The 20,734-nt window shown below is 35.2% G+C and overlaps 1 protein-coding gene across 1 annotated transcript in view; it reads left to right on the forward strand.

Annotated features, from left to right (window-relative positions):
* The window catches only part of STXBP5L (syntaxin binding protein 5L), a 429,885-nt gene that overhangs the window by 176,404 nt on the left and 232,747 nt on the right, over positions 1-20,734 (forward strand). The window contains exon 6 of the mRNA XM_045902962.2: positions 16,040-16,174. Within this exon, the coding sequence (XP_045758918.1) occupies positions 16,040-16,174 (135 nt within the window). The remainder of the gene's footprint in view (positions 1-16,039; positions 16,175-20,734) is intronic.

A 20,734-nucleotide genomic window follows, 5' to 3' on the forward strand; every position in this document is an offset into this window, starting at 1 on the left:
TCTCAGTGCCAGGGCCCCACAAAGGGCAGTGATGTGGGACCCTCAGACTCCGTCCAGGAGGATCACTGTGGGCATACAGTGCAAGAGTCTGCAGAGTTTGGCACACACAAAAGTGAAGAACATTTGTCCAGAGGGTTTACTGAAGGGGGTGGGCAGCAGCCTTTCAGCTCTGGGGCTGGAGATCAGGGCATGGCCATTTTTATTTTGATCCTCTAAAGAGACTCAGAAAGTCTTCAGGGAACAAAAGCCACACAGTGGACCAGCTTACACTGAGCCCAGCCCCTGGCAAGTGGCAGTGCAACTCTGCCCAGGCCAAGACACCTGAGAAGCAGCACAGCAGTCCTACCCCTCAGACAAACTGGAAAAACAGGTGCATAACAAGTTTACAGATCTCACAAGACTCCAGTGCTAGGGGAAAATAGTATATAGAATTAGAGGTTTTTTCCTCATGACTCATTTATCTTTAAGTCTAAAATTTTCCATTTCTATTTTTTCTTTTTTCCCTTTTCAACTAGTTTCTTATTTTATCAACTCTTTGTTTTTAAGTTGCTTTTTATTTTTACATACACATTTTATAGATATATTCTTCATTTTTGGCCTCCTTTCACTCTATTCAATTTTATTTTTGTATATATAAAGTTTTTCTTTCCTTGCAATTTTGGGATTTAGTGTCTTCTAACACGCAGACCAAAATTCACTCAAGAACAAGTGGATCACCCTGTTTCGTCCACCCTGTGAGATTATATTCTCCACCCCACCCCCGTCTTTTTGTTTTGTTTTTGGTTTTTTTTTCCCTTGAGCTTTGTTTCCTTTTTTTTTTTTTATTGTTTTTCTGTTTTGGTTTCTGACCTCTTTGGATTTGGCTGGTGTGCATTTTGCTTGGGTTGTGGTGATACTTTTGATTCTGCTCACTCATCCTATCTTCTCTGGGCAAAATGACTAGAAGGAGGAATTCACAACAACAACAAAAATGAGAGGTAGTGTTCTCTGCCACAGATCTAATCGATATGGATATAAGTAAGATGTCAGAGATGGAATTCAGGATAACAATTACAAAGTTAATAGCTGGGGTTGGAAAAACATAAAAGGCACTGGAGAATCTCTTAGTGCAGAAATGAGATCTAATCAGGCTGAAATTAAAAATGCTATAACTGAGATGCAGTCTAAATTGGATACTCTAACAGCTAGGGTGAATGAGGCAGAAGAGAGAGTAAGTGATCTAGAAGACAGGTTGATGAAAAGGAAGGAAGTTGTGGAAAAGAGAGAAAAACAACTAATAGCCCATGAAGAGAGGCTTCTAGAAATCAGTAATGTATGAAACATAGCAACGTCAGAATTATTGGAGTGCTTGAGGGTGAAGAGAGAGAGGGAGAGGGCCAGAAGGTATATTTGAGCAAATAATAGCTGAGAACTTCCCTAATTTGGGGAAGGAAACAAGCATTCATGTCCAACAGGTAGAGAGGACCCCTCCCAAAATCAATAAAAAAAGATCAATACCCTGACATATAATAGTGAAGCGTGTAAAGTTCAGAGACAAAAAGAAAATCCTGAAAGCAGCTGGAGACAAGAGGCTCCTAACCTACAGAAGGAAGAACATCAGACTAACATCAAACCTATCCACAGAAACCTGGCAGACCACAAAGAACTGGCATGATATATTCAGAGTACTAAATGAAAAGAACATGGAACCAAGAATCCTTTATCTAGCAAGGCTGTCATACAGAATGGAAGGAGAGATCGTGAGCTTCCAGGACAGATAGAAACTAAAAGAATATGTTACCGCCAAGTGAGTCCTGCAAGAAATATTAAGGGGAACCCTGTAAGCAAGGAGAGACCCCAAGAGTAACATATACTAGAAAGAAACAGACAATCTACAGAAACAGGGACTTTATAGGCAATACAAGGGCATATCTTGTAAGTTCATATCTTTCAATAGTTACTCTGAATATAAATGGGCTAAATGCTCCAATCAAAAGACACAGGTATCAGAGTGGATAAAAAAGCTAGACCCATCCATATGTTGTCTACAGGAGACTCATTCGAGACCTAAAGATACCTCCACATTGAAAGTGAGGGGGTGGAGAATAATTTACCATGCTAATGGACCTCAAAAGAAAGCTGGGGTAGCAATCCTCATATCAGAAATATTAGATTTCAAACCAAAGACTGTAGCAAGAGATGAAGAGGGACACTATATCATACTTAAAGCATCTATCCAACAAGAAGATCTAACAATTATAAATATTTATGCCCCCAACATGGGAGTAGCCAATTATATAAAGCAATTAATAACCAAAGTAAAGAAACACATTGGTAATAATACATTAATAGTAGGGGACTTCAACACCTCCCTCACAACAAAGGACAGATTATCCAAGCAGAAAATCAACAAAGAAACAAGGAATTTGAATGACACACTGGACCAGATGGACTTCACAAATATATACAGAACATTCCATCCTAAAGCAACAGAATACTCATTCTTCTCAAGTGCACATGGAACTTTCTCCAGAATAGATCACATAATGGGTCACAAATAAGATCTCAACCAGTACCAAAAGATTGGGATCATTCCCTGAATATTTTCAGACCACAGTGCTTTGAAAGCTGAACTCAAATACAAGAGGAAATTTGGAAGTAACTTAAACACTTGAAGATTAAAGAGTATCCTACTAAAGAATGAATGGGTCAACCAGGAGATTAAAGAAGAATTTTAAAAATTCATGGAAACTAATGAGAATGAAAATACATTTGTTTAAAACCTTTAGGATACAGGAAAGGCAGTCCTAAGAGAGAAATACATTGCAATACAAGCCTCTCTCAAAGAATTTGAAAAATCTGAAATACACAAGCTAACCTTATAGCTAACAGAGCTGGAGAAAGAACAGCAAATGAAGCCTGAACCCAGCAGGAGAAGAGAAATAAAGATTAGAGCAGAAATCAATGAAGTAGAAACCAGAAGAAAAGTAGAACAGATCAATGAAACTAGGAGTTGGTTCTTTGAAAGAATTAATAAAGATTGATAAACCCCAAGCCAGACTTATCAAAAAAGGAAAGAGAAAGGACCCAAGTTAATAAAATGAATGAAAGGGGAGAGATCCCAAGCAACACCAAGAAAATACAGGGTTTTTTTTTTTTTTAAGATTTTATTTAATTTGACAGAGAGAGACACAGCGAGAGGGGGAACACAACAGGGGGAATGGGAGAGGGAGAAGCAGGCTTCCTCGCAGAGCAGGGAACCCAATGCAGGGCTCAGTCCCAGGACCCTGGGATCACGACCTGAGCCGAAGGCAGACGCTTAACGACTGAGCCACCCAGGCGCCCCAAGAAAATACAGTTTTAAGAACATATTATGAGAAATTATATGACAACAAATTAGGCAATCTTGAAGAAATGGATCCATTCCTGGAGATGAATAAATTACCCAAACAGACATAGGAGGAAATAGAAAACCTGAACAGACTTATAACCAGAAAGGAAATTGACACAGTAATAAAAAATCTCCCCCAAAACAAGAGTCCAAGGCCAGATGGCTCTCCAGGGGAATTCTACCAAACATTTAAAGAAGAATTAATACCTATTCTACTGAAGCTGTTTCAAAAAATAGAAATGGAAGGAACTCTTCCAAGCTCATTCAATGAGGTCAGCATTACCTTGATCCCAAAACCAGACAAAGACCCTGTCAAAGAGGAGAATGACAGACCAATATCCCTGATGAACATGGATGCAAAAATACTCACCAAAATATGAGCCATTAGGATCCAACAGTACATTAAAAGGATTATTCACCACGACCAAGTGGGATTTATTCCTGGGCTGCAAGGGTGGTTCAACATCTGCAAATCAGTCAACGTGAGAGATCACATTAATAAAACACAAGACAAGAACCATATGATTTCAAAAGATGCAGAAAAAGCATTTGACAACATACAGCATCCTTTCTTGATTAAAACTCTTCAAAGTGTAGGGATAGAGGGAACATACCGCAATATCATAAAAGCCATTTATGAAAAGCCACAGCAAATATCATTCTCGATGGGGAAAAACTGAGAGCTTTTCCCTTAAGGTAAGGAACACAAGAGATGCCCACTCTACCACTGCTGTTCAACATAGTACTAGAAGTCCTAGCCTCAGCAATCAGAGAACAAAAAGAAATAAAAGGCATCCAAATTGCAAAGAAGTCAAGTTCTCACTCTTTGCAGATGACATGATACTCTCTGTGGAAAATCCAAAAGACTCCACCCCAAAATTGGTAGAACTCATACAGGAATTTAGCAAAGTGGCAGGATACAAAATCAGTTGTGTTTCTATATGCTAACAATGTGACTGAAGAAAGTAATTAAGGAATTGATCCAATTTGTAATTGCACCAAAAACCATAAGATACCTCAGAATAAACCTAACCAAAGAGGTAAAGGATCTGTACTCAGAAAATATAGAACACTCATGAAAGAAATTAAGGAAGACACAAAGAAATGGAAAAACATTCCATGCTCATGGATTGGAAGGATACATATTGTTAAAATGTCTATGCTACCCAGAGCAATCTACACATTCAGTGCAATCCCTTTCAAAATACCATCGACATTTTTCACAGAGCTGGAACAAACAATCCTAATTTGTATGGAACCAGAAAAGATCCCAAATAGCCAAAGGAATGTTGAAGAAGAAAAAGAAAAGCTGGGGCATCACAATGCCTGACTTCAAACTCTATTACAGAGCTGTAATCATCAAGACAGTATTGCACTGGCACAAAAACAGACACATAGATCAGTGGAACAGAATAGAGAGCCCAGAAATGGACCCTCAGCTCTATGTCAACTAATCTTTGACAAAGCAGGAAAGAATATCCATTGGAAAAAAGACAGTGTCTTTAATAAATGGTGTTGGAAAAATTGGACAGCCCCATGCAGAAGAATGAAACTGGACCTTTCTGATACACTATACACCAAGATAAACTCAAACTGGATAAAAGACCTAAACGTGAGAAAGGAATCTATCAAAATCCTAAAGGATTTTGGCAGCAACCTCTTCAACTTTGGCCGCATCAACTTCCTGCAAGACACGTCCCTAAAGGCAAGAGAAACATAAGCAAAAATTAACTATTGGGATTTCATCAAGATAAAAAGCTTTTGTACAGCAAAGGAAATAGTCAATAAAACTAAAAGGCAACCTACAGAATGGGAGAAGGTATTTGTAATAACATGTCAGATAAAGGGCTGCTATCTAAGATCTATAAAGAACTTCTCAAACTCAGCACCCAAAATACAAATATTCCAGTTAAGAAATGGGCAGAAGACATGAACAGACATTTCTCCAAAGAAAACATACAAATGGCCAACAGACACATGAAGAAATGCTCAACATCACTTGTCATTAGGGAAATACAAATAAAACCACAATGAGATACCATCACACACCAGTTAGAATGGCTAAAATTAACAAGATAGGGAACAACAAACGTTGGTGAGGATGTGGAGAAAGGGGAACCCTCTTACACTGTTGGTGGGAATGTAAGCTGCTACAGCCACTCTGGAATGCAGTATGGAGGTTCCTCAGGAAGTAAAAATAGGGCTACCCTATGACCCAGCAATTGCACTACTGGGTATCACCACAAAGATACAGATGTAGTGATCCGAAGAGGCACCTACACCCCAATGTTCATAGCAGCAATGTCCACAATAGCCGAGATGTCCTTCAACAGATAATGGATAAAGAAGATGTGGTTTATATATACAATGGAATATTACTCAGCCATCAAAAAGGATGAATACCTACCATTTACATCACCATGGATGGAACTGTAGGGTATTATGCTAAGTGAAATAAGTTAATCAGAGAAAGACAATTATCATATGCTTTTACTCATCTGTGATATATAAGAAGTAGTGCAGGGGTCAGAGTGGAGGGAGGGAGAACTTAATGGGAAGAAATCAGAGAGGGAGCCAAACCATGAGAGACTCTTGACTCTGGGAAACAAACTGAGGGTTGCAGAAGGAGTGGTAGGTAGGGGGATGGGGCAACTGGATGATGGGCATTAAGGACAGCACATGATGTGATGAGCACTGGGTATTATACAACTGATGAATTATCGAACACTACATCTGAAACTAATGTACTATATGTGGGTTAATTGAATTTAAATAAAAAATAAATAATGCAATAAATATAGGGGTGCATATATCTTTTTGAATTAATGTTTTTGTTTTCTTTGGGTAAATACCTAGTAATAGAATTACTGGATCATATCATAATCCTGTTTTTAATTTTTTGAGAAATAATTCATACTGTTTTCCGCAGTGGCTACAGAAGTCCCATCTACAGTACATGAGGGTTCCTTTTTCTTTACATCCTTGTCAACACTTGTCATTTCTTGTGTTTTTTTAATTCCCTTGTGATGACTTCTTGGACCCATAAATTAGAAGTGTGTTGCAAGTATTTGGAGCTTTTGTTTCTTTTAGCTTTTATTGATTTCTAATTTGATTCCATTGTGTTTAGAGGACACATTGTATATGACTTGATTATTTTAAATTTGTTGAAGTTCATTTCTTAGCCCAGAATGTGGTGTATCTTGGTATATGTCTTGTGGTGACAAGAATATTTTGCTGTTGTTTGGCAGATTATTCTACAAATGTTTAGTTCTGTTGACTGGTGATTGTGTTGGCTTCTATATCCTTGTTGATTTGCTAGGGACAAGTGTTGAAATCTACTAGAATCATGGTTTCTCTTTTTCTCTTCTCAGTTTTTGCTTCACATAATTTGCAGGCTGTTGTTTGGGCATGCGTATTTAGGATTGCCATGTCTTCTTGGTGAATTGATCTTTTTATCTTTATAAAATGTCCTGGTCATTTTCTCTCCTTTCAAGTTTTTTTTTTTTAATCTGATCTTAGTATAGCAATTCTCACTTTCTTTTGATTAATGTTTGTATGCTATATCTTTGTCTTTCCTGTTACTTTCAGCCTACCATGTCAATATATTGGAAGTAAGTTTCTTGTACACAGCACATAGTAGGTAGTTTTTTTTAACTCACTCTGCCAATCTATATATTTTTAAAATATTTTATTTATTCACTTGAGACACAGAGAGAGAAAGAGAGAGAGAGAGCGAGCATGAGTAGGGAAAGAGGCAGAGGGAGAGGGAGAAGCAGGCCCCCCACTGAGCCAAGAGCCCAATGTGGGGCTCAATCCCAGGACCCCGGAATCATGACCTGAGCCGAAGGCAGACGCTTAACCATCTGAGCCACCCAGGTTCCCTTACCAATCTGTATTTTAATTGGTGTTTACATTTTATGTACTTAGTGATATGTTAGTGCTTAAGTTCTCAATTTTTTGTTGTCTGCTTATTTTTTCATTCAAATGTGGGTTGTTTTTTTTTTTCTTGCCTTCCTGTGGTTTAATTGAACATTTTTTTTTAGAATTCCATTTTGATTTGTATATAGTTTTTAATGTATCTCTTTGTATCATTTCACTTCTTGAGTGGTTGTTGTAGACATTTCATTATGTATGAAGAACTTATCACAATCTACTGCTATTGCATTTTCTCAGTTTGAATGAAATACAAAGATCTTTCCTTTCTTAGTTTTCCTTTACTTCCCTCATTTTAAATAAATTTTCTCTCTCTGTATTTAGAACCACATCAGACTATGTTATAATTTCTGCTTCAACTATGAAACATAATTTAGGACGCCCAAAGGAAGGAGGAAAATATATTGAATCTAACAATATTTTTACTCTCCCTGTAGTTTTTTATTCACACTTGATATTAAAAAATCTCTTTGATCTTTTTTTCTGTTTAGTGAACTCCTTTTAACCATTCTTTTAGAGTTTGTCTTTTAGTGACAAATTGAGATTTTCCTATTTCTTGGTATGATGAGTGAGTTTTTATTAAAACTGGATATTTTGGATATTATGTTATGACATTGCAGGTCTTATTTAAACCTTCTATTTGTGGTGGGTTGTTTTGACATTGCGCTGGCTGTGGAAGGACAGGTGTCATCTTGTTAACTAACAGGTGGGAGTAGAAGTTCAGATTTCCCCACTGGCCTTTACTAACTCCTGAGATAGGGAGAGGCACTTCATAACTGCTGGGTAGGGTGTAGTTATTGCTCCTTATTTTACTTATACTGTGCAGGATACCAGTGCCTCATTCCTGCTCCCCACATGGCCTCCACTAACTCAGTTCTCTCATTCAGAAGTTGAAATACTCTGTGAATTTAAATGAAGGTAGAAAATGTTATTTCTTTTGCTATAGGAGAATGAGAATAAGCCTCTCAGACTTGGATTTGCCAGAAATCATGACGTTACTCCCTATGGAAGTGCAAAGATTTGGCTTATTTTAAAAATTTGATTTATGTTTGATAGTTTTCCAAATAATTACAGGTAAAAAAATTGAGTAAGTTTTTTACTATCTGGTTAGTTCATTAAGACTGTGAATGAAATTCAACTAAATTTTCAGTTATCCGTTTAATTTTGTCTCTTGTATTATAATTCTCTCTAGGTACAGGTTGTCCAAAATTATCAGATTCTTTTTCTTAGAGAATTTTTAATTCTTTATTTTTCTTTTATATGATTTGAGTTTTTCCACTGAAACTCCTAAGTATCAGTCTTTGAATTAAGATGCTGAGAGAATCTTAGGGTAGCTAGTTGTTTCTTTCCCTGACTGTTGTTGTTATCACCATCGTTAGTTCAGTTTGGAGGAACTACATAGCTACAAGGCTTTATTCCTACTACTAACTTAGTAATTTAGGTTCTTATCCTAAAACTTAAATTGTAAATTAGCAGCAGCCTTTCAGCCACTGAACAGTATCTCATAAAATGTGGTTTATAGGCTATCTGTAATAAAACCAGCCAAAGAAGTGCTAACTAAACTTTAATGTGTATATGACTAACCTTGGGGTTCTTCATAAAATGCAGTTTCTGATTCTGGGATAGGGCCCAAGATTCTGAATTTCTACTAAGTTTCCAGGTGATGTTCATGCTGGTATATGGACTTCATTTTGAATAGCAAGTACTGAGGTTACTTGTTAAAATATCAGTCATATGTTCCATCCCAAGTCCATGAGTCACAATTTGTGTACCTGGAATGTAGAAATATGCATTTTAATGAGATATTTATTTATACCAAAGATTAAGAATTATTGCTATAATTTAGTAGTTCTTAATTGTGGTTATGCATCAAAACCACCCAGAAAGAGTTTTAAAACAGTATTGCTATGGTGAGCACTGTGAATTGTGTAAGACTGCTGAATCACAGACCTGTACCTCTGAAACAAATAATACATTATATGTTAAAAAAAAAAAAAAAAGAAGAAGATAGTAGGAAGGGAAAAATGAAGGGGGGGAAATTGGAGGGGGAGACGAACCATGAGAGACAATGGACTCTGAGAAACAAACTGAGAGTTCTAGAGGGGAGGGGGTTGGGGGGGATGGGTTAGCCTGGTGATGGGTATTAAAGAGGGCACGTACTGCATGGAGCACTGGGTGTTATATGCAAACAATGAATCATGGAACACTACATCAAAAACTAATGTTGTAATGTATGGTGATTAACATAACATAACATAATAAAATAAAATAATAAAATAAAATAAGGAAAAAAAACCAGTATTGCTAGATTTACTTCAGAACTGATGAATTTTCCTCTCTGGCATTTGTATTTTTAATATGAAGAATACACCTGATTCTGAGTGTAACCAGGTTGTAAAGTATAATTATAAATATTATAGAAAGAACTGGAGCCAGAGTCATCATGCCTGGTAGTAGAGGTTTTACCTGGAATCTGGAGAAAAAATAAGACTTAAATTGAACTATGTTAGAACTTAGGGGGAAAAGTTTCAAACTTGAATTCTCCCACTCAATTTCACACAGCAAATTTTCTATAAGTTTAAACTATTTACTCTGTGTGTGTGTGTGTGTGTTTTAAATATTTTATTTATCCACTTGAGGGAGAGAGAGAGAGAGAGAGACAGCACCAGCAGAGCAGGGAGGAGGCAGAGGGAGCAGACTCTCTGCTGAGCAGGGAGCCCGAAGTGGGGCTTGATCACAGGACCCGATCTGAAGATCAGGACCCAAAGATCAGGACCCAAGCTGAAGGCAGATACTTAACCAACTGAGCCACCCAGGCGCCCCAAACCATTTACTTTTTTAAAACATATTTTTGGCTTGCGTTGACAGTGTTTCTCAAATTAGGATCCATAGGCATGGTCTTGGAGTTATGAATTTTCCATAGTAATTTCTAATTGTAATATTTTTATTTCTATAATCACACTAATGGAAAGATTCTGAATGATTTGAACAAAACATTTTATTCAAAAATACTGTCACACAGGTCCAATATGTGAAGTTAAATTTGCATGGATGATTGTGTTGGCACCAAGTAGTGTTATTTTAATTGTTGTGGATTAATAAAATAATAAAAGCGGACTATGCACATGTATTATATATTCATGCCATATGATTGTAAAATTATGTGATGGTGTACTATGGAATAGAATTCAAAACTGCTCAAGTAGAGACAAGTGGTAAAAGGAAAGGACGGAATAAATATAGATACACCAAATTCAAAAGAACCTGTGCAGTTAGAAACATATGAGGTTAATTATTTCTTTAAAAAAAATCCATCTGTCATATACACTAATGTCATTAATTTGAATTTTAGTTATAGTTTTATTTGTATTTTATATTTTTGTTTTATGTATACATAAGAGCCATAAGTATGAGGAATTTATATCTTATTTTTATACATGAGTTAAAGAATTTATAAAAGTAAGTCAAAACTGAGGATAAGCAAAAAAAATTTTAAAGGTCTGTACATTCTTCAAGCTTGAAAACATTGATTTTGTTTATTTCATATGCTTATGTAACATATATAACATATATTTCAAACTATAGAGTTACTTGATCTTTAATGTAATGGCCCATTTTAAATAGTTTTCTACATTAGCTTTTCTTCATTGCCCTTACTGGAATTAATCCCTCCCTTCTTTGAATACTTTATAGCAATTCACACACTTTACTTTTATTTTTCTTACTTGTCTACTTGTCTTGTCTCTCCTATTGGATGGCATTTTTTTTTTAGGGAAAAAGAGTAGATGTGTTGTAATCAAGGACAGTGCTTTTATAATGAATTATTTGGTGAAGTTTGAATTAATGGATAAATGGACAGAAGACTTACAATGTCTTAGATGATTTACTATAGAGAATGATAGTGAATATAGACATAGGAACAAGATTATTTTTCCAGGGTTCCTATATAACAGAGAATTCTTCAGTTTGCAGGTGATAGTGGTAGAAATGCATTACAAATAAAAGTATAGCTATTAAATTAAATTCAATAAAGTATTGATTAGTGACTTATTAGGGCTATCAAATATATAGCATAAGTATAATCATGCCCTCTCCCTCACCCTTGTTAAGCATCTTAAGTAAATCCCATTACTCTTTTTTTTGGATTCAAATAAAGTCTGGGGTCTTTCTTCATTAGTTGTTTAACCACTACCCATCAGTTGGACATGGGACATAAGATGAAACCCGTATGTTATCAAGGGTCTAGTTTCTTGTCAGTAAGAATGAGGTAAAATTTCACAGTATTGGTTCAAGGAATACTTTAAAAAAATTTTTTTATTAACATATAATGTATTATTTATTTCAGGAGTACAGTGTTGTGATTCATCAGTCTTACACAATTCACAGTGCTCACCATAGTACCTACCCTCCCCAATGTCCATCACCCAGCCACCCCATCGCTCTTACCCCCCTCCACTCCAGCAACCCTCAGTTTGTTTCCTGAGATTAAGAGTCTCTTATGGTTTGTCTCCCTCTCCGGTTTTGTCTTGTTTCATTTTTCCCTCTCTTCCCCAATGATCCTCTGTCTTGTTTCTCAAATTCCTCATATCAGTAAGATCATATGATACTTGTCTTTCTCTGATTGACTTATTTCACTTAGCATCATACCCTCTAGCTCCATCACATCATTGCAAATGGCAAGATTTTTTTTTTGATGGCTGCATAGTATCCCATTGTATATATATACCACATCTTCTTTATCCATTCATCTGTTGATGGACATCTAGGCTCTTTGCATAGTTTGACTGTTGTGGACATTGCTGCTATAAACATTGGGGTTCATGTGCCCCTTTGGATCCCTACATTTGTATCTTTGGGGTAAATACCCAGTAGTGCAATTGCTGGAAAATATGGTAGCTCTATTTTCAACTTTTTGAGGAACCTCCATACTGTTTTCCAGAGTGGCTGCACCAGCTTGCATTCCCACCAATGTGTAGGAGGGTTCCCCTTTCTCCACATCCCCACCAACATCCATCGTTTCCTGACTTGTTAATTTTAGCCATTCTGACTGGTGTGAGGTGGTCCCATTGAGGTTTTGATTTGTATTTCCCTGGTGCCGAGTGATGTTGAACACTTTTTCATGTGTTTGTTGACCATTTGGATGTCTTCTTTGCAGAAATGTCTGCTCATGTCTTTTGCCCATTTCTTGATTGGATTATTTGTTCTTTGGGTGTTGAGTTTGATAAGTTCTTTATAGATTTTGGATACTAGCTCTTTATGTGATATGTCATTTGCAATATCTTCTCCCATTCCCTCAGCTGTCTTTTGGTTTCATTGACCATTTCCTGTGCTGTGCAAAAGCTTTTTATCTTGATGAAGTCCCAATAGTTCATTTTTGCCCTTGCTTCCCTTGCCTTTGGCAATGTTTCTAGGTAGAAGTTGCTGTGGCTGAGATCAAAGAGGTTGCTGCCTGTGTTCTCCTCAAGGATTTTGATGGACTCCTGTCTCACATTTAGGTCTTTCATCCATTTTGAGTCTATTTTTGTGTGTGGTGTAAGGAAATGGTCCAGTTTCATTCTTCTGCATGTGGCTGTCCAATTTTCCCAACACCATTTGTTGAAGAGACTGTATTTTTTCCACTGGACATTCTTTCCTGCTTTGTCAAAGATCAGTTGACCATAGAGCTGAGGGTCCATTTCTGGGCTCTCTATTCTGTTCCATTGATCTATGTGTCTGTTTTTGTGCCAGTACCATACTGTCTCGATGATCACAACTTTGTAATAGAGCTTGAAGTCCGGAATTGTGATGCCACCAGCTTTGCTTTTCTTTTTCAGCATTTCTCTGGCTATTCGGGGTCTTTTCTGGTTCCATACAAATTTTAGGATTATTTGTTCCATTTCTTTGAAAAAAGTGGATGGTATTTTGATAGGGATTGCATTAAATGTGTAGACTGCTCTAGGTAGCATAGACATTTTCACAATATTTGTTCTTCCAATCCATGAGCATGGGACATTTTTCCATTTCTTTGTGTCTTCCTCAATTTCTTTCATGAGTATTTTGTAGTTTTCTGAGTACAGATCCTTTGTGTCTTTGGTTAGATTTATTCCTAGGTATCTTATGGTTTTGGGTGCAATTGTAAATGGGATCGACTCCTTAATTTCTCTTTCTTCTGTCTTGTTGTTGGTGTATAGGAATGCCACTGACTTCTGTGCATTGATTTTATATCCTGCCACTTTACTGAATTCCTGTATGAGTTCTAGCAGTTTTGGGGTGGAGTCTTTTGGGTTTTCCACATAAAGTATCATATCATCTGCAAAGAGTGAGAGTTTCACTTCTTCTTGACGATTCGGATGCCTTTTATTTCTTTTTGTTGTCTGATTGCTGAGGCTATGACTTCTAGTACTATGTTGAACTGCAGTGGTGATAGTGGACATCCCTGCCATTCCTGACCTTAGGGGGAAAGCTCTCAGATTTTCCCCATTGAGAATGATATTCACTGTGGGTTTTCCATAGATGGCTTTTATGATATTGAGGTATGTAACCTCTATGCCTATACTCTGAAGAATTTTGATCAAGAAAGGATGCTGTACTTTGACAAATGCTTTTTCTGCATCTATTGAGAGGATCATATGGCTCTTGTTCTTTCTTTTATTAATGTATTAATTGATTGTGGATGTTGAACCACCCTTGCAGCCCAGGAATAAATCCCATTTGTTCATGGTGAATAATCCTTTTAATGTACTGTTGGATCCTATTGGCTAATATTTTGGTGAGAATTTTTGCATCCATTTTATCAGGGATATTGGTTTGTAGTTCTCCTTTTTTTTTTTTAATTTATTTTATTATGTTATGTCAATCACCATACATTACATCATGAGTTTTTGATGTAGTGTTCTATGATTCATTGTTTGCGTATAACACCCAGTGCTCCATGCAGTATGTGCCCACTTTAATACCCATCACCAGGCTAACCCATCCCCCCACCCCCCTCCCCTCTAGAACCCTCAGTTTGTAGTTCTCCTTTTTAAAGGGGTCTTTGTCTGGTTTGGGGATCAAGGTAATGCTGGCCTCATAAAAAGAGTTTGGAAGTTTTCCTTCCATTTCTATTTGATACAGCTTCTAATCCTATTTGGATCTTTTTCATGTATTTCATCATTCCCCTGTAAAGATTGTCTTTATTGGAATTCTTCCTCTTGCTTCAGGTCTCATTACTGAAACCTGGCAGTTTTTAGACTTTTCTTCTCAACCTTGGAAATGACTATGTCATATTGAAGTTTGCTCTTTTTCTACCTGAACTCCTAAATTTTTGTCTACTTTATTGGGACTAGTTTTTTTTTCTACTCTTTTTGTGATTCAGAAAAGGTGATCTTAAATCCTATTTAAAATGAGTTTCCTTTTTCTACTTACACTGAATTGAAAATAGATGCTTCATGGCCTAGAAACATGACTATCAAGTTATTTCCCGTGGGACATTATTAAATATCCCTTGGCAACAGCGATCCTAGACTTTAGGTTTTAATCAGAATTGTCCAACACCATATAGGTCACACTTTAATTAGATCTTCAATTAACTGTAAGTGCTTTAAGTAATATCAAGATTTCTAGTTTTCTTGTTGTAATGTGCAAGGGGCTTTCAGCAGAATACTTTTGAATAAATGAAGTTTGGTTTAGAAAGGTAGACTATTGAATAATTCAATGAACCACAATGAGAATATAAATTCGACACACTGGATGTTCACTCTTATATAAAAAGAGGTACAAGGTGGAATTTTGTTAGGAATTTACCATTTACGTTCCCCCCCCTTTTTTCCCCATATTGGTCTGTCTGCCTGGCATCAGAATTCTGTCCTCCTCTTCTAATAATTTACCAGCGCTTTTTCTGAATAAATTCTAGCAAATATGATTCAATAACAGATTCTGGCAAGGGATAACTGTGAACTTATCTCCCCCCCCCTTTCTTTATGAGCATTTAAAAGGAGTGGGAGTAGGCAAAACTAAAAAGAGTGATACTTGGTGAATAGAAGATTCTGGTAAATTCCCAGATTTCATTTATAGGAATCATGGTTTCTTTGGCTATAGAATAATTTCCCAGAATTGGTCAGAAGGCCCATTGTGCAAATAAAGGCAGAACAAAAAAAAAAAAAATAAAGGAATAGTAGAGTAGATCCCTTATCTTATAAGCTTTCTTTATACTACTAAGACGCCAACCATCTGAATAAAAAGTAAATAATTCATGATCTTATATAAAAAAAGCTACAATTTCTATGATAACTATGAAATGTATGTTTCACATGTACCTAATTTCTATTTGAAGTGAGTATTACCAAAGAAAAACCACCAGTGTAGAAAGTTGCTAATTTTGCAACCAAACAGAAATGGATTTGAATCCTGGTTTTGCCACTTACTAGCTGTCAGTCCAATGAAAGTAAAAATAAAAGTTCTTGGCCTCAGTTTCCTCTTCAGAAAATAGAATTTATATCTATCTTGGAGTGCTCTAATTCTGGAAAGAATTAGAAACAATATATGTTAATGCCCATGGTAGACAATTATTTATTAGTGGTCATTATTATCATTATTGTTTTTAATGGTATACTCTTGTTATTTATCCTCTACCCTCTACTAATACCTAAATGCTACTTGAGTATATAGTAAATTTTGTTGTTTATATAGCTATCACTACCTAATAAATATAAGGAAAATATAATGCTGACCAAACATAAAATTTAGATATTTTAATTGTAATTTTCTTTCTTTCAGAATTACTTACTGTCATCTACCTTTCCAGAGTAAATGGCTCTATGTTGGAACAGAAAGAGGAAATACACATATTGTAAATATTGAATCTTTCATTCTTTCTGGATATGTTATCATGTGGAACAAGGCAATTGAGCTGTAAGTTTGAACTTAAATACCACTTTATTTGGCTTGAGTATTTCATATGGTTATGTAAAGCATGTCAAATTACAGAGTTATTTGAAACATTTATAGCTAATTTATGATTAATTTGAGTGAAAAGTTTAGCTAAAATAATTTAAAACTGTAAAGACTTCTAAAAATATTGTAATATTAACATATTCTAATTTTAGACTTCCCGAATACTTACGGGTTTCTGAATAATTAAGGGTTATGTATGTAAAATTTGATGTTAAAATACTAAGCCTTATTCTAAAAGTCATAAATGGAAATCACCTTTTTTTGTAGCTGTTCTTAGTATAGCCACTTCCAATGGGAATGGCAAGTGGATTGTGATCACATTTAGTTTTAGGTAAAAATAATCATGATAAGTTCACATATTTTTTATTGCTGGTAGCTCATTCTTCACTTGCCTGACTAACATATTATTCAGGGTTCTAAAGAGAATTAACTTATCAATATTTTTTATGTTGTGACATAATACAGCTATTTGGATATGTGGTTAATAGTAATTACCACTTTGACTTTGGCGCTGATACTTAAGTTTATGCACATATAAGACGTAATGGAATTCCAAGCCATCTTTTTGTATGTAAACGAATAATTCTCCTGGTCACTGTGTTAATCAGAAAAACAAATTTTCTTTAATAAATGTTTATGCTCCGTGCATATTAGGTCCTTAATAAGATATGTTTAACTTGAGGCTGGCTCATTTTCATATATATATTCTGAGTTACATAATTATTCTCCAGAACTCTGATTAAAACAACCTATTTAAAAGAGGCTGGTCTTTATAATAAATCTACTATTCCCTATTTTTAATGTTTCAGTGTGCCTGTATGTATAGGAAAGTTGTTACTAATTATATTCTTGTTACAATATTCCTTTTGTATTATGTCCTAATGGGTCTTTTGTTATTGATAATTCTTCTTCCCTGATTAGATTAAGAACCGCCCCAGGGCAAAATCTTTGGTCACTGCTCCTTTATTTTTCTTTAAACTTGGCTTATTTTGGTGCTTTCCATAGAGTGGCTACTAAATGACTGATGACAGTATTGAAGAACTAGTATGATAGTTACACACTAATATTGACTTAGAGCTTTCATTTACAATTATAATTAGTATGCGCTATTTTACTGATACATGTTTTAATGTTCTATATGTGTATTTTAAAAACATAGAATTATGTCTCCCCCAAAATTATTTAATTCTGTAGCTATTTGGGAAAAGTTTTACCACTATAACCTGACTTCTATAAAAGTGGTAAATAGGGCTGAACTTAATGCTTGCTTTCATAATTTTCTTAGGATATTGACAAAAATGTAAATAAACTTGAGAGATTGAATTATAGAACATTTATACAAATTTAATATTAGTACCAATAGTGATATATGTATTATTTGTTTTCAGTTGAATGCTGCTAATTAAGAAGTTCATTATCTAAATAGATCCAGTATTTCACCACTTTTACTTAACAAATACTTTTCATAGTTGAAATTAATACTACCTGAATTAGTAACCTATACTTAACATAATCATTTACTTAACAAATACTTTTCATAGTTGAAATTAATACTACCTGAATTAGTAACCTATACTTTACCTCTATGTATTTATATAGTCTAAACTTTATGATTTCAGGAGTAATGATGAATTTAAAAACTAAAAAGAGGGTAAAATTAAGAGAAACTAAAGTAAAATAAAGCACTTTTATTTTTCATAGTATGTTCTTACAGCATAAGAATACAGCATAAGAATTTGATTTGATAGAGCATAAGAATAGAAACTACCATTTATATAAATCTGATCTGTTAGAGAGTTGTACATGCCTCTGAAAATGTCCTGAAATATCCTCTAGAAATTATTATTAGACAATATCACCTCCTGAATGTTTCTTGGTTTACTTAGACCAGTTTTCCAAAAGTGTATTACATGGAATTATAGATCCATTGTGATCTATATAATTTTAAATGCCAACTGCCAGTCTCCTAGAACTGTCTTTTAATTGTTCTCTACCTATTGAGATACATTAGAAAATGCATGCCGCTTCCTGTTAATATGTGTCGAGTGTATGGGACAGTAATAAAATATTTATTTAAAAGAGTCATTTCATTAATAGAATTTTACACACAGATTTTAACAATACATTTTCTAAGTATGGCAAATGCAGAATTGTCTTTAAGAGATATGTGAAATTATTTCAATTTAAGTTCCTACTTGAAATACTTTTTATATTTTATTTTTTTATTTTTATTTTTTAAAGATTTTATTTATTTATTTGACAGAAACACAGCGAGAGAGGGAACACAAGCAGAGGGAGCAGGAGAGGGAGAAGCAGGCTCCCCGCTGAGCAGGGAGCCCAATGCGGGGCTCAATCCCAGGACCCTGAGATCATGACCTGAGCCGAAGGCAGACACTTAACGACTGAGCCACCCAGGCGCCCCGAAATACTTTTTATTCAATGTTATTTTCAGTTTGTTTCTATTATTAGTGAAGTCTCTTAATTATAATTTTAGGCAGTTCTCATAATTATAGTTTGTGTTCCCAAAGTATATATATTGATTATTTGGAAACTGGAACACATTTTCCTTAGAAACAGTGATGTTTGTAGAACACCTCATAAAATAGTAGCATAGAACTCAATGGACGTTAAAAATTTTTTTCTATGGGAAAATCTATTCCAGGTTATACTATAGAAATAGATGTTTCTTCAGGGCAGCCCTAGCTTTTTAAAAACTATAACCTATTTTTTCTACATATGACTAATGTTTGAGCATGAAAGTGATTATTAAATCATAAGTGTAAGACTTGTGTTTAACAATCACTCAAACATATTTATTGTGCACTATGGTATGCTAGATACTGGAAACAACTATGAACTGGGAAGACATAGTTACTGTCCTCTTGGGGCTTTCAGTCTAATGAGATTAATTAAAAAGGCAATTATAATATATTGGAAATAAAATGTGGCAATTCCATAAGAAGGACACCTAACATGTGGTCTCAGAGAAGTATCTGTGAAGGAAATTACATCTATGTTGAGATTCGAAGCATGAGAATTTTAGTTAGTTGAGGGAAAACTTGAGAGAGGGGGGTGGGGGTGTTTTAGGAAGAGGGGATAGAAGATTTAAAGATGGAATGTGAGAGAGTTTTTGTTCCCTGCACAGGAATTTTAAGTAGTTTAGTTGGTTGGAATACCTGAAAGAGAATATGATAAAAGATAAAGGTTGAGGAGAGGTAATCAGGGTATATAATATGAAAGGCCTTGTAGGCCAGTTTGAGAAGTTTGGACTTAAAGTCCAGGAGCTGGATTTTGAAGGGTTTTAAGCAGAGAATTGACTTGATCAAATTTGCATTTAGGAAGACTACTCTGAAGGCAGGTATAGAGAAATGATTAAAGAGAGAAGACTGTATTCTTGGTAAACATTATCATTGATATAGGAGTGGAGATAAGCTGACATAATTAAATACATAGAAGATAGAAGAGGCAAGACTTGGGTATTATGGGAAAATATAACAATAGAGAAGAATTAAGAGTGACCCCCAGTTGTTAGAGCTTGAGCAACTATGTAGATAAGGGTGTCATTTAGTGAAAGAAAGCAGGAGATTGAGTAGGTTGAGAAAAAAAGTAATGAACTCAATTTTAGGTAGGTTGAGTTGTACTGTTTATAAGACATTCAAATGGAATCGGTATGGGAAAATGGTAGGAAGTGGGATATATGGATCTGAAGGTAATGAGATAGAGTATGGTGATTAACATAATAAATAAATAAATAAAAGAAAAAACATAAGAATTTGAACAGTTAAAAAAACAAGAATTTATGATCATTGAAAAGATGAGATTGTGCATGAAGAGTGTATAGAAAACAGGTAGCAACCTAGCAGACAGTCAACCAATTCTGACTCACAGATATCTGTTTTGTTTGGCTATCAGAGTATTTAAATATGTTCTGAATTCTAATATTTGAAAATTGGCAAGTAGAAATAAAAATTTGGATTTCCAGATTTTCATGAAAATTCATAATGAGACAATTCTAGTTCGGTATTCTTGCCTGGCAGTCAGTAATCAGCTGGAACTGAGTAACAACCTTCCTTCTGTAGGTGGATAATGTGCTATCCAGTTTGGTACAGTTCTCATTCAGCCTGTTTGCTTCATTTGCAATACCTGCCTGGCTCCTGTGTGCTCTTGAATTCATGACCGTATATTATATGAGAATAGATGACAGACCAGGATGGAATACAAAGGAATATCAATATTTAAGATATAGGAAGAGAAAGAAGGCCCATAAAAGAAACTAAAGAAGCCATGATGGTAAATGAGAGGAAGAGAGATAAATAGGGATAACTAGAAGAATTATTGGGTATTATTTAGATGGATATTATATGATTTTAATTTCATTGATAATTCTATCTAAAGTAATTTTTGTAGGAATTACAGAATCCAGAGTGTACACCAATGCTTTTTTATTTTTTAAGTCAATTTCTGATGGCCATAAGTCTTTCAAGGAATGTTTGATGGTTTTTGGAAGTATAATGTCAG

The sequence above is a fragment of the Mirounga angustirostris genome, unplaced genomic scaffold (assembly GCF_029215605.1).
Source record: "Mirounga angustirostris isolate CCGP_5_RB_7025 unplaced genomic scaffold, mMirAng1.0.hap1 SCAF_1, whole genome shotgun sequence".
NCBI classification, from domain to species: Eukaryota; Metazoa; Chordata; class Mammalia; order Carnivora; family Phocidae; genus Mirounga; species Mirounga angustirostris.